Source organism: Brassica rapa, chromosome A07 (genome assembly GCF_000309985.2).
Source record: "Brassica rapa cultivar Chiifu-401-42 chromosome A07, CAAS_Brap_v3.01, whole genome shotgun sequence".
Taxonomy (NCBI): Eukaryota; Viridiplantae; Streptophyta; class Magnoliopsida; order Brassicales; family Brassicaceae; genus Brassica; species Brassica rapa.
The window spans coordinates 4330498-4346081 of record NC_024801.2 but is presented as its reverse complement, the minus strand read 5'-3'; the positions used below and the strand labels follow the sequence as shown (position 1 = coordinate 4346081).

Genomic DNA, 15584 nt, shown 5'->3' with positions numbered 1-15584 from the left:
GTGGGGGATTGTGTAACCGGTTTTTTGTGCTTTCTTTTTTCGCGAGTAATCTAGGGTTTTCCCGAAAGATATTCAGAATAAGTACAGCGGTGAGTTATGAACCCGATTTGTTGTGCTTCCTTTTTCCGCGATTAATCTAGGGTTTTTCCGAAGGATATTCGGAAGAAGTAAAGCAGTGAGTTATGTACCCAATTTGCTGTGCTTCCTTTTTTCATGATCAATCTAGGGTTTTTCCGAAAGATATTCGGAAGAAGTACAACGGTGAGTTATCTACCCAATTTTCTGTACTCCCTTTTTCCTCGATTAACCTAAGGGTTTTCCACGGCTTTTGGGGAGAACAAGTTTTAATTCTCTAAAAAAAAGTTCGGAAAACGTCTTTCGGTTACGCGTTGAGACTTCTTTAGCTTGGTAATGGGCCAAATCTTACGGAGTTTGAAAAAATTTATTGTTTCTATTTATGTTTAGAGAGAGAAAACGCGAGGTCGTTTCGTTGCTCTTCCTGTGGCGAAAAGTCGCGACTTGGTTTTAGATTTTCTAAAGAACTGTGGTGTTTGCATAAGCAGGCGCAGTGGCTGCTGGAATTGTTTTACCAGCGTTGTTGCGAACTTCGATTTTGTCTTTCGTATTTCCAGACATCATTTTGATAAACCGTTTTGCGGCTATAAGTTAGAATAATCCGTACCCCCCCCCCCCCCCGTCCTTCTAGCGCCAAACTGTGGGAACCGAAATTTGCACTGTCAATTTATGTAATCGGAGTAAAGCCAGTAAACCCTAACTTTCCCTGAGGTCTCGGATTCTCTGTCAGAGCCAACGGCAAGTGACCAAACAAATGCGGAAAATAAGTAAAGACAATAAATGAGTTTAAGAAAAGTTGATCTTATTTCGAATCTGCGTATGAGCGTTGCGATCATTACAAAGATGATTAAAAGCTTTGGCCGCAAGAGCTGTCAGCGAGTTACATAGTACTTGTAACCTAAAACCTTAAACCTTGTTGAGTCGCAACTCGATAACAAAAGACGAAAAGGACACGAAAAAGATTTTGATTTGATTTCGGACTGAACCTTGTGAAAGGCTGCCTACGTACCCTTTTCGAAGATCATACCGAACGTAGTTCGATTGAAAGAATAGAACAAGAGATCGAACTGACTGGACGAGTTCGTCTAGTAATCGAGTGCCAGTCCTAAAAACAGAACATGTTGGGAATAATGCCTAAAGGTTTCTAAGTGCAGAGAGTTCTAAGAGTAAAAATAATTGTTTCTTTGCCTCTTAAACCTCGAAGTCTTTAAATACTCCTCATAGAGGCGGTTTGCTCTTTCCTTTTCTGCCATCGGTCGAGTTTATCGCTTCGCGGATATATTCCATTTTTCTTCGATCTTTGTATTTATCTTCGGAAACTTCACATTTATCCTCCGAACTTGACAATTATCTTCTCCTGCATAACAAGATGTAAACCGTCATAACGATTGGGCTTGATGTTGTATAAAATTGTAAGTGGGCTCTTAGTCGTGTTTTGGGCCCATGCGGGCCGTTTTCTGACTTATGCATTTTTACGATTTTACAAAAAGAGCGCTTTCGAAAAGACGTCGATTCCGAAGAACATTCAAATTCCTCGTATAGCGTAGGCAATTCGAGGTGTTCAGCTAACCGTTGCCGTTTTATACGATCAATCCGAATGTTAATCGAGAGAACGAGTTCTGGAGGTTTTTTAATTGTAAAGTTCCAACGGTGACTCCGATCGAGATGAAACAAGAGCAGGTTCAATCTAATCCCGAAGGGGAGAGCTACGAGGACGGGACAAAGGCAGACTGATTGATCCAACTTGTCTAACGGGCGAATATGACGGCTCGGTCGATCCAACTCGCTTGCTCGGCGAGTTGGACGGTTTTCTCGATCCAACTCGCCCATTCAGCGAGTTGGACTGATCCAACTCGCCGAACGGGCGAGTTGGTCGGTGCATCCGGTCCAACTCGCCCCTTCGGCGAGTTGGACGATGGGTGTGGATCCGTTGCCTGAAGCTTTGACTAACCTTTCTTGAAGACTTATTGTGTGAATCCTTTTCAGAATTGTTACGAAACTCGATTTAGGTGTTCCCCCTTCTCTTATATTTTGAATTTTATCTCTCTTTTCAAAAAGAACATTTCCGGTGAAGTTTTCGACGTTGATTCCATCGTAACCGATTTTGACCCCAACATACACCATATTGTCCTTTTCCTCTCATGAAGCAGTTTCCAGCCAATCATAAATTATAAAAAGGGAAAGCAAGCACACACGCAGCTTGTGACTGTCATGTATTGTTACTGAAGAAGCTAGGCAAGCAGGCATGTGGAAGTCACGGGACAGAATAAGTGAACAAACAGGATGGTGGAAGACATAACTCAGTTCAAAAATTATTTGGAAGTTGGTCTATCGTTTTAAATCATTTGTCAACCAAATATTCCTTGTCTTTGGCTCTCGTCTTGCCCTTGGAAAATATCGTCCAGTTTAATAAAAATTCGACCAAATATTTAAGACTCGACTAAAATTATCAAGGGAAGGTCTTTCGACCACAAGACAGTCCCATCGAGAAATTGCTCTACCGGGTCAATTTTTAATTTTATTAATCATGGTCGAACCAACTAAAAACTGGTCGAGCAGAATTTTTCTCTACCAAAAATTTATTGGCTCGTGAGGGTTATTACACTCTTCCCCCCCTCAAAAGAATTCGTTCCCGAATTCTCAAAATACAAGTGTACACCCTTTACTGGACGACTGGGGTATTTGAGAAGAGTTCTGGGTAATCAGTTCCAAACTTATTTCATCCTCCCATGTTATAACAACTCTCTGTCGCTTTCTCCAAAATACTTGAACTTGCAAAATTTCCTTTTTCTTCAATTTCTTGATACGACGTTCGCCTATCCGCAAAGGACCTTCAGGATAGGTTTGGAAAAATTTGGAAGTTAGCTACTCGTTACATTGGGCCATACCCAATTGTTTCTAGAGTTGGAGAAGTTGCCTATAGACTAGAACTTCCACCCGATATGCATATGCATCCGGTATTTAATGTATCGATGTTGCGTAAGCATATACCAGATCGGAATATGGCCTAGCCGCAGCGACCAGAGAACTTGCAACTTAATACCACCCTTGTGACACCCCGATCGTAGATAACCAGAAATTACACGGTCGATATTCCCCGATGGTCGACCCAAGGTTCTCGGAATATATCTGATCGCCTTAGACCAACAACCAAAGAACACATACGCTCCTATCGGATATCACTAGGTTTTTCAACCTGATAAAGAAATATTCGATAGTTAGTTCATCCCGAACAAGGACTAATATATTTGAGAACTCGTGATTTATAAACATCTTTTATACATTATTTATTTACTTTAAACATCTTACAAAGTACTATAGTTTTATCCTACGGCCTATCGCCCAACAACGTTTTAAGTAAATATACATCAAAAGGTACGTTGCAAGAACAACAAAATACTAGCGGTGGTTGGCCGCTTCTTCCATCCAAAAGAGTAAAGTGTCTCCCACCTAAGGGTTACCTGCACACACAAATGAGTCGTGAGCAACTAGTTTACTCAGTGAATCTTGAATCACAACACAATCAATAGTAAACTAAACAATTACCAAATGCATATACATGACCATGCATGTACTAGTACTATCCTTTAATATCAATCATCATTGTGAATTCTTATTTTAAAAATCACTTCCACAACACCCACCCGTTACCATACTCATATAATACAATATATAAACTAGACCCGAGAAACCACTAAGGCTAACCGAGACTAGTGAGTTAGCATCACCATCATTGTCGAATGTCTGGTATGAACAATCCGACACTGCATCATCATGCAGTACACGGTCTCCAGGAAACTACCCTATCATCATGTCTTCATGACCTTGTTCCGTTCGCATGACCAAGTCACGGTAATGCGGGGACTTTAGGGATATTGAATATAATAAGACCTTACATGATTTTCACTTCTATGATTATTCCCGAAATATCCATAATTATTCCTTAATTAATCTCAGATTAATTCATAATTAATCTTATATTAATCTTTAATTAATCCAAGATTAATTCTTAATTAAACAAAAATTAATCCTTGATTAATATTAGTAGTTGAGAACAAGTACTAAGATTAAAATTAACCTCACTTTAACATTTTGATTAAATCTTCAAGTAAGTGTTTACAACATCCATCATTTACTTTAATTTAATCATGATCTAACTCAACATCCATCTAGACTCACATAAAAGATTAGTCTTGAAACTGATTGGATACCTAAAGCCTTACTCCACCTCTGACTCAAAATCTAAACCGTTGGATGAACTCAGATGGTTCTCCTCTTTAAGGCAAGCTTGCGGCTGGACTTCTAATCTTTCTCAAAGCAACAAACTGAGAAAGGGTTGAAGATTAGATCACCAACAATTTTCTTGATTTATTTTCCTGAATTTTTCTCACTCATTTTCTGTTCTTCTTTCTCTCTTTTTCTCTTTCTCTCTAAATTCTCTTGATTTTTCTCTAGGTTTCCGGACGTGGGAAGCAGCTGGAGAAGGGTTAAATACAACCTGTGGTTACTTCATATGAGGGTTTAGCTCGTAACAAAGCTTGGCTGAGAGCAGACAGCGGGCAACCTGTTTCATCATCTACACCATACTGTCATTTCCCTCTCATGAAGCAGTTTCCATCATCTTTGGCTCTCGTCTTGCCCTCGAAAAATCTAGTCCAGTTTAATAATTTGACCAAATATTTAAGACTGGACCAAAACTATCAAGGAAAGATCTTTCGACTACAAGACAGTCCCGTCGAGAAATTACTTTACCGGGTCGATTTTTACTTTTATTAATCCTGATAGAACCAACTAAAAACTGGCCAAGCGGGATTTTTCTCGACCAAAAATTTATTGGCTCATTTAGGGTTATTACAGGGGGTGTCACAAAGGTGCAAAATTTCTTTCTTCCTAATCGATTACAAACACACCATAAATACTTAGTGCGGGTTTAGGATTCACATTTTGGCAGCGTATGTGGGAAGATTACAAAAACGCATCCTTTCTATGAACCCGATCTAATGTTTGATAGCAGCCAATGGATCCCTCTCTCACCGAACCACAAGTCGATGCTGTCGATCTTCCCGGATCTGAATCTAGCAATGAGACTGATAACTTGCTCACTGATAAAGAACAAAGCAAATCAGTAGTGGCCAAAAAGACAAGCTTGCCGCAGAGGGCATCGAATCCCTTAAATATCTTGGGATACTCTACGATCCCCAAACAAGAAACTGCCTCATCCGAAGGAAGCCACCACCAAAGGACAACATTCTTTTGTAGTAAACAGCCTGAGCAAGAACAAACCATCCACTCATCACCCTAGTAAATTTTTCTCCTTCCACAACCGAAAATGTCATTCCACAGAAGAATGCTGAGCTGTACTAAGAAATATCATGACAAATAAGAACAAAATTAGAATGCTTGTGTTCTAGAGTAGCTAACTAGGACCATGTTCTTAGATAATTGGACGCAAGCGGAAGCATGATCCTTTGTCTGATCTAATTCATATTGTGCTAGGATTTCTAGAAACAAGCGACAGCTGATTAAGTTAAACCTAGTGAACACGTTCAAACCTGCTCGCTAAAGCTTGCTAGAAGGGACGTCGATGGACAACTCCACAGTTGCATCGATCAACTGAAAGGTTTATCGATCGACACTTTCTCAAGACCAACAAACGACAGTTGAGGTCTTAGATCTAGACAATAGATAATATAAAAAAACAGAAGTTGATAGATTATTCCTTAGTTTGAGTTCTAGAATATTTAATATACAACCTTAGTCTCTATACTACTATAATCCTGATTGTCTGAATAGAATCCTAAACACTTTTCATAACTGTTCAAAACCTCAATCAACCAACCGAGCAACGGCCTTGCTCACTACTGCAATTTATATTACAAATACTTGTCTAGCTTAATCATAAATTGTTTAGATCTATTGTGTGTCATATCTCCATGTGGATTCGATCCCTAAGTAATACAGTTCGACCTCTTATTTGAAAGAGTATAAATAACTTATGTAATTTGAGTGATATCAAGATCCAATAAAAGTATGATTAATTTTTCAACTCATAAATTCTCGCTACACCCAATAACACGACCATTAAAATCACGACATATAATCATACATAAAACAATATAGCTATGTTAGGCTTGATCCCTCGGCGAGGTACGTGGGCACCTAAAGATCGAACACAGCCACCTTCCCCCAGTAAAACCTTTGCGTCATACAAACTCAGGAACGCACCTTTCCGAGAAAATTCAAGTTCTACTCCCCATGCAAAAAGACACCAAAACCAAAGAAGGTTGGTCAAACACCCTAAAAGACCTTTAATGCATTTTGACATTCTCCTCAAAACGACTGACAACCCATATAAATTATTTAAGAATGAAAAGCCGCTCTTAGAATCTGAAAACCACTATTAGTTCATCCTGTTCCTCACAACATCCAAACGAACTTCTGATAGAGACAATCAAGCTGTTGGCCTTTCCTTCTCTCACACTACCACCTCCTCCTCCGCCCATCAACTTCAATGGTCCACTGACCAGCGAAGAGAAAAAAGGTGTACGATAAGGTGTAAACACAATCTCCGATTACATTCTTTACCGAAATGGAGACAACCTCAAACTTTACAAGATGGACAGCATTCACGACTACCTACGTAACAAGCTGGAGGTTGTGAGGACACTCTTCTCTGTCTAGATTTCCACTAGTCAATAGCAGAGGAAGAAGCTAAAGTATAAGAAAGTTTGTAACTTCTATAAATAAAAGCGTTGAGGTCCAGTAAAAGTATGATTAATTTTTCAACTTGCAAATTCTCGCTACACCCAATAACACGACCGTTTACTGATTCTAGTCCCTGATCAAGCCTACAAATGTAACGAAACTGAAAAATTAATGTTCTACAAATGTAACCAAACTAAAAATATATATTGTTCAAAAATTAGAAAAATATAAGAAATTATCTATAATATAATTTGTACATATTTTGAATTAAATTTTATATAGCACAGTCATCATTGTTAGTGTAGACAACAAGGAAGCAGATAAGGACCTGCGCTCAGTCCATGATATCAATGTAGAAGCGACAAAGCCCACAAGTAGGCAACGGTCATATGGTGAAAAGAAGAAGTGTACGATGATGACTGTGCCTATCCATAACCAATTTGATACTCTCTTATCTATACCAGAAGGACAAGATGGCTTTACAGCTGTGTGAGACAACGGTATCAAATAGGACAAAGGCCACAGTCTAGGGTATTCATGAGATCACTATAAAACCATGTTGTAAAACACTGAAGGAGGTTAAGGAAAATAAAGTATTATTCAGTAAAAATATACTCTGTTCTTCTATCTTTCACAATCATTCTCTTTAAAACCCAAAATTAAACATAATTAAGAAAAATTATTTAATTTAATCATGTACCCAAACTTAAATATAAATTACATAAAAATATTTAAAGTAAGAAATCACTTACAAAAATATAAATTATGTTAAGTAAAATTATGTCAACTAAATAACCATGCGCTTTAAAAATACGGGTCAAATTCATTTACTACTTTGTGTCAAGGTTGAGATGAAAAAATTAAATAACAACAAAATATTGAAAATGAAATTTTAAATAAATTAGTTTTCATCTAACTTAAAATATTTAGATTCAAAAATCACATATCATACGTCAAAATTCTCTTCAAATCCCCAAACTTCAGTCTATCTATACAACTTGATGGACTGATGGGAGCAAGGAACCATCGCGCAAGTCTCTCACCTCTTCACTCGGAGGTGGAAACATTAATATGGACAATGGAGTGTATGAGAAATTTACGTTAGTTTCAAGTAACGTTTGCAACGAATTGTTCTCAATCGGTGAAGATGGTTTCAAAACCAGACGAATTGCCAGCATTTACAAGTTATTTGGTAGATATCAAGAGTCTGAAAGAAAGTTTCCTCAACTCAGAGATCATTCATGTACCTCGGACGGAAAATTTAAGGACGGGAAGTCTAGCACGCAGGATCAGAAAACAATTGTCTTTCATCGTTCACATGGATGCAGAGTTACCAGCTTGGTTTGCAAAGTTAATCTGAATCTGTATATGTTGATGACCAGAAAAAAAATCTATACAACTTGTTAAATTAAACCATCTACACAAATATTAAAATCATTTTAAAAACACATAAATTAGGAAAAATAATTATAATTTCTTTTAAATAAAATTGTTATTGACTAAAATTTAATCATGCATTTTCAAATCGAGGATCAAAATCTAGTTGGCAGTGAAAATTCATAATTAAAGCTGAATTTATAAACCAGTTGTTGATTAAAATTAAAATATCATAAATTTATTTTGAGTCATAGAAAATATCCCTTTGAGTCGGATACAGCTGGTTGACAAAGACGGATGCCATTTCACAAATAATGGAAAATACATGGTGAAATTTGCGTACCAAGTAGAACGTGTCTACCCTGACAAGGATAAACCATACCAGTTTTTGGTCCTTCAGTTGATATTTTGAAGGCGTTTTGCTTGAAAATAAGATGTCCACCAAAAATGAAGCATTTCTTATGGAAAATAATATCATGATGCATTGCAGTTAAAAAAAACTTGCAAGCAAGGGGATGCAAGGGGATATTTGCTGTGCAAGGTCTGGAGCACGGGAGGAATCAATAAACCATGTGTTTTTTGAATGTCCATCGGTGATACAAGTTTGGACACTCTCAAACATCCCATCAAATCCAGATGTTTTCTCTAATCTATCACTTTTCGCGAATATGGATCATTTGTTTTGGAGAGTTGTTCCACAAATGGAGGATTATCAATTTGCTTGGATATTATGGTATATTTGGAAGGAAAGAAATAATTAAGTTTTTAGTAATATATATATTGATCCTAGAGACACTTTAAAATTGACAGAAACAGAGTCTCTATTGTGGACTGAAGCACAGGTTTCATTGGCACAAAGGGTTTCCCAAAATATAGAGGTTGGGGCCACAAATCTACCAATCATTCCAAGTAGATGGTGCTTTATGGATGCTCATGGAAAAATGAGGAGATTTTTTTAGGACAAGGATGGTATAGCACTTTGGAAGGTTTTGATGGTTTGATGGGCGCAAGGAACACAAGGGCAAGTCTGTCACCCCTTCACGCGGAAGTGGAAGCGCTTATATTTGGGCAATGGAATGTATGCGAAATTTACGTCAGTTTCAAATCATATTTGCAACGGATTGTTCTTAATTAGTAAAGATAGTTTTAGAACCAAAAGAATGACCAGTTTTTTTCAAGTTATTTAGATGATATCAAGATCATGAAGGAAAGTTTCAATAACTCGAACATCATTCATGTACGAAGAATACATAATACACAGGCGAATTGTTTTGCAGTGCTAAGAAGCAGTCGTCTTTTGTTGTTCACATAGATGTAGAGTTACTGGTTTGGTTTGCAAAGTCTTAGGAATTAGGAGTTTGATGACAAAAAAAAAATCATAAATATATTTTTGAAATAATTAATTGCAGGCTATAACGGCCAGATTATAATTTAGTTTTCAAAACATATAGAAGTCAATAGTCTCTAAAATATAGAAACCCAGCTCAAACCCAAGCCCAAGCCCAAACCTTAAAAGCTTGACTGATAAAGCAAGCAAATACTAATATCGTCTTGTGTGGGAATCGTAAGGGGGGAGAGATATCCCCAATTGGGCATCGGGTTAGGGTTTTCAAGAGGATGTCGAGCGGGAAACCTAAGCAAGAAGGCGATACGAGATTGGTGGTTGCCGCCACGACGGCGTCGGCATTAATGGAGGCAAAGAAAGCTGATAGCGGAGGAGGATCTACATCTATCGTGGAGTATAAACCTCCGGTGATGCTCGAAGACGAAGAAGATCTAGAGATAAAGCTTAGAAGAATCCTGGAGAACGTCCCCGTCCGCGTTAGCAACACCTCTGGTAGTTCCGCTGGTTCTGGATCCGGCGATTTCCACCAGGTAATCAAATACCATCCTGAAAATTATTTGCTAACAAAAGGCCAAGATGGATGTGGTTTCCAAGTTATAAAAAGAAGTTATGTGTCATTAGTAAGATAGGGATCTGAATGTTCTTAGTGGACATGTGTTTTGTTTTCTTAGTTTTCTACTGATCACCATGTGTCCATGTCTGGTTAAAAGGTGATAGAACTTGAATTTAGAGTAATTCTGTGCGAGAGGGTAATGTGAGTTGTAGTGATTAGTCAGTGCTTATTATTGATTATAGCCTTAGTGCTTTGAGATGTTTAGCCCTGCAAGTTTTAGTTTTGGCTTTTGATGGCATCAAGCTGCACTTGTCAAAATGTTTTCTGTATATAGAAAGAACTTGTATACGTCCTTTGCTTATTTGATTGATATCTCTAGAGTTGTACCATAATGATGCATCACTCTCTTTTATACAGTACCGGCAAATGAGGCGAAGAGAACAAGACCGACTCACAAGGATGGATATTGACTACAACAAGCGTTTGAAAATGGCGGAATTTACTATAAGAAGAGAAGAGAAACTGAAAGCTGCAGAGGAAAAAACATCAAAGAAGCGTTTGAAACGTCAAAAGAAGAAGCAGAGAAAGCAAGAGAAGAAGAGAAAACCAAACACTGAAGAAGAGCAAGGAGAGCAACCTAGAGAAGAAGTATCATCTGGGGACGAAGGTAATGAAGAAGAGTCTGTTGTCGAGGCTCGTCCACGTCCGATATTTAACAAATCAAGGTTTCAAGAGAAGCGTCCTTAATCGTTCGTTGTTACATGTATCCCAAAACTTTCGTTGCAAGATGCGTTTCTTTTTCTCCTTTCATTTTCAGCATTACATGAATCTATAAGAAAAGAATCGTAGCAGGTCTTGACTTGTTTGTGTACGTACGCAGCAAAAAAGATGATGGAATTGATGGATCTCATAATAGCTAACCAGATTTTGACTCACTTTTTTAAATTGTGGATTTATACTTTAAAATCTAATTTTAACAATAAAAATACATTTTGGGTTTTCATAATTTTAAATTTAGTTACATTTATAATCCGTTATAATTATGTAGAATGAATTTTTATTTAAATTGGGCCAAAGAAATTAACTTATGTTCAACAAAATTAATTTATAAAATTTTATAAATGCTTTAACTAACTAATAATATATCATAAATTATTTTAAAAACTAATTATATCTTCAATTATATCGTATGAGTGGTTTTATCAGTTTTCAAAAAAGTACAGCTGCCTACGCGAAGCTTAATCGCATAGAGAATTTTAATATTGTAATAATAAATAACTAGATTTTGATCTGCGCTTAAAGCGCGGCTTATTTTGGATTATAAATAAATTTTGATAGGAAATAGTATTTTGTAATTGTTGTAAATTATTATATTACAAAGTTGTATGATATGACATATTTTTGGGTATTCGTTTGAGTTTTTGGGTACGTTTTTGTATCAGGTATTTTTTTGAGTTTTCGCATATTTTTTGGATTTTTGGGTATTTCAAATTTTTTTCGAGTATTAAATATTCGAACTGATCCGGACCTGTTATGTATTAAAAATACAGGTATTTTACAGGTATTTAAATTATGGATACAAACATAAAAGGAACAATCTAAACTCAAACAAAAAAAATCAAATACCTAGTTAGGTCCAAATGTCTAAGATCTGAAGGACTCAAACTCGAAATGAACCGATCTGTACCAACCCGAAAATTCGATGGCCATGCTTATTCTATTTCTCATTATATTTTGTGTGCATTTTATAATAGTTACATTTGTTAAATTGGTAAGACTTGAGATTAATTTAAATATTTTAGCTAATTTAATAGTATAGATTTATACTGTTTTTAATATAGTTTTTAAACTTATATTAAATAATAATATTTTTTAATAAATATTTTTTAATCTTCTATTACTATATATTTAAAATGATTACCAGAAGTCTAACCGATAAACCAAGTAATCTAATATGTAATCGGGTATGATTTTTAAAAATATATATAATTTAAAACCCGTAAAAAATCTATTTTTTGAAAATTAAATTAATTATTTTATTGTTTTAAAAATATATTCATATCGTACTATATAACATGATTCTTTTAGCATAAATAAATTATACATAGGAAATTAATAAAAGTATCATCCCATCATAATATTATATATACTCACAATAGTGAATATATTGAAATTAGTTTTGTGTCCAAAAAAAAAATTGGAATTGGTTTATTCACGTTATGCAAATATCTATTCTAGCTATAGTAATCTTTGAAAAGAAATAGTTCTAAAGTTAAAAAAAAAGAGCAATTGCACATGATATACAAGATAAAAAGATTATTTAGGTGATTGGTTTTGTACTGTTTCATTTTCCTTATATCCCAAAAGTAACCCTGTTGATATTTTATCTTGCTAACAATTCGTAAATCTCTCCACGATTTGACTGGTTTCAATTTCTTCCATTCATGAGACTTCACCTCTGATCCATGCGGCTTTGCTGGAGTTTACTGTGACGGCGATAAAGTAATTTCTCTCAACCTCGGCGATCCCAGAGCCGGTTCACCCAGATAAAAGACCTTCGTTTCTTAGCAATCAGCCAGAATTTCATCTTCGGGGAGATTCCGGCGAGTCTTGGCGAGATTCACCGTATCAGAACGCTCGATTTGAGCTACAATCAGCTAGCGGGAACTATTTCTCCGTCCATCGGATCCTTACCGGAGCTCTCCAATTTGATTCTCTGCCACAATCACTTAACCGGATCAATCCCTCCGTTTCTCTCGCAATCGCTAACCCGAATCGATCTCAAAGGCAACAGCCTCACCGGTTCAATCTCTCCCGCGTCTCTCCCTCCGTCATTGAGATATTTATCACTCGCTTGGAACCAATTAACCGGACCAGTTGACAGAGTTTTACTCCGGTTAAACCAGCTTAACTACCTCTCTTTCGTCTGACATCTCTGACACAGCATGTTTTGTGCGGTGAATCTTGCATGAGAGATATTGGCGGTGGGGATTTCACGTCGAGGTGGAGGGACCACCGGAGACGCTCGTTCGATGGATGCTCCTGCGTTTTAATGGAGATCGCCGCTGCCGTTTGCCATTATATACATTAACTCTTTGCTCTTTGTCTTGGATGGATAAAGGGGTTTGGTTTTGTGATTGAAGAGAATGAAAATGAGAAAGTGTTGAGATATGTGGAGTGATGAATGAAGATGCGTATTTATACGAACGTAATTAATTACATATATATATGGCGATGTTGCTGGATTTTTCTTTTCCGTTTCATAGAATCATCTTATCACTATGATTTCGTTTTAGGGATAGAAGGGTAAGTTCTCATTCACCGATTTATCCTCATACCTAATTAAAAAGTTTTATGCATAGTTACCTAAATAACTTTTATTCTATGTATTTCCAACCAAATAGGCCAAAAAAAAAAGTAATTATGTTTTATTTAGGCAAATAAATAATTAATCTTTGCAAATATCGTAGTAGCATAATAATTGTTTTATTTATATATCATATCAAAAAACAAAAGTAAGGTAAAAGCATAAATAATTATGTTGTAGTAAAAAGTATATATAGTTATGTTGCTCAAACATATAATACACTATGTGCATCGTGATAGTACTTCTTTCATTGAACTCTAAGAAATAATATAATTCATATATAGTGTATATATTATAATAAAAATCGATTAGTTTCGTAAGGTGCCATTTAGTATCAGATTAATTATTGATTGGTTATAGTGTTTCTTTTAAATTGGTTAATAATGATTAATAAAAATAATTAACGTAATGCTCCTTTTTGGACCAACATAATGTTCCTTATAAATATGAGTATATATTTTGATTGATTATGGCAAACATTAAATAAAATATATTATTAATGAAATGGTCCAACAACCTTTATAAGTAGATTTCTCAAGACTGCTTCTCTTTTAATAGAATAGATAAATATTTTATCATTCATAAACTATAATAATTCATATATTATAATATAAAATTTTATTAAAAAATAATATAATTTTTATTATTCGTGAAGTCATATATTGAATCATTTTTCTTCCTTTTTGTTGCTCGATATATCGTTTATACATATTTACACAGTTCTTCTACACATTACTTATATTTAGTTTTAGATTTTGACTTGTACTTTCAAAGCGCGAGATTATTTTTTGTTGACAAATTTGTTAATATGTTTGTTTGTTCTTTAATATGTTTAGACATGAGCATTCAGTTTTCAATTCAGTTCCAATTTATTTATTGTTTCTTGGTTTTCAGTTAGGTCCATACTCGGTTGTGGTTTTTGGTTTTTGTTTTTTTTTTGGTGGATTCACAAAATTTCCTAAAACAAAATTTCTTTTGACTCAAATTTTTTTCTAAATTCTTTTCATGAGTATCAATATTTTTGTTGTGTTGTAGAAAAAGATCAAGACTCAAGAACAAGCTAGACTTGTTTTTATCACTAAGAAAACATTTTTTTGTTCAAAGAGTATACCTGGTTCAAGTTTCTTTAAAGAATGGATAAAGTTATCGAAGACATCGTTTGAAGCAAAAAACTCTCTTATTTTGTCAAGACCAAAATGTTTCTCTTCTTCAGAAATAACAAACACAAACAAACCAGTGTTACACTGAACTAATATTATCAGGTGTTTTATAGTGCCTATGAGAGTCAAGAGAGAATGATTTAGCATTTGTCACACAAGAGTTGCGGAAAGCTCTTGATTCACTCACTCTCTTGTTTATGGATATGAAACACCAAGACAACATGAGAGGTTCTCGATTGACCAGGGTTCACACTCCCTGATAATCAAGTTGTTCGTAAGAACAAATGAATAATCAAAGTAATTTTGTTGAGATTTTTTTCTAGGGAAAAATATACCTTTTCTTGGGCCTCTTGATTCAATACTTGGACATAACCTTTCTAGGACATGTTTGCATGTGTTCTTGACTTACTCTTGATGGAAGAATGCATTGATTTACCAGAACAAACAAGAATTTCATTTGGCCATCAGGTGACCTCCATAAGCCAATATTACCGAGAAAGTGAATGCTTTGTCCATCTCTCAATTCACCATGATCCATGCTGCTTTTTGCTCGATTAGAGTTCTCCAAAATTCTCTTTGAGTTCTGGTTGGTCATTCTTTTCCCAAAGCTTTTTCTTCGTCTATTTTGGGTAGTCTTGATCAGTTGCAAAGCCGGTTGGGATTGTCTCAAAAGCTATAGATTTATTCGCAGTCAAAAATATGATGATTTTTGCATTACTTCTTAGCCTATTGATTTTTGGGCAATTTTCCTAAATAGACTATTTTAAGTTTTCATCCCAAAAGTAGCATCTCAAGCTGAAAATCACAAAAATAAATTCATTAATAGGCTAGAAGACTTTAATACCCTTACATATCAATATAAATATAATAAAAAAAACAAAAAAAAACTTTTGTTTCTCTCTCGACATTCTCGTCGACGAAACCGGAGAAGAACACCGACGACGACACCGGCGACGACAACAGTGTTAAATTACGGCGAATCTACATTGTAAGTTTGAGTGT

General features: G+C 35.6%; 1 protein-coding gene and 1 long non-coding RNA gene across 2 annotated transcripts; one reads left to right on the top strand and one right to left on the bottom strand.

The window, feature by feature from the left end:
- Nucleotides 1–625: 625 nt before the first annotated feature.
- On the bottom strand, nucleotides 626–9502 carry LOC117126615. The gene is made up of 2 exons (XR_004449276.1): nucleotides 4336–9502; nucleotides 626–4297 (listed from the first exon to the last, which is right to left on the bottom strand). It is a non-coding gene; the product is annotated as an uncharacterized LOC117126615 (long non-coding RNA).
- Nucleotides 9503–9703: 201 nt separating this feature from the next.
- LOC103847864 (PRKR-interacting protein 1) lies at nucleotides 9704–10990 on the top strand. Its single transcript, XM_009124903.3, has 2 exons — nucleotides 9704–10032; nucleotides 10473–10990. The coding sequence occupies exons 1-2, from the start codon at nucleotides 9775–9777 to the stop codon at nucleotides 10800–10802; spliced, it is 588 nt and encodes a 195-aa protein (XP_009123151.1). The 5' UTR covers nucleotides 9704–9774; the 3' UTR covers nucleotides 10803–10990.
- Nucleotides 10991–15584: the final 4594 nt, after the last annotated feature.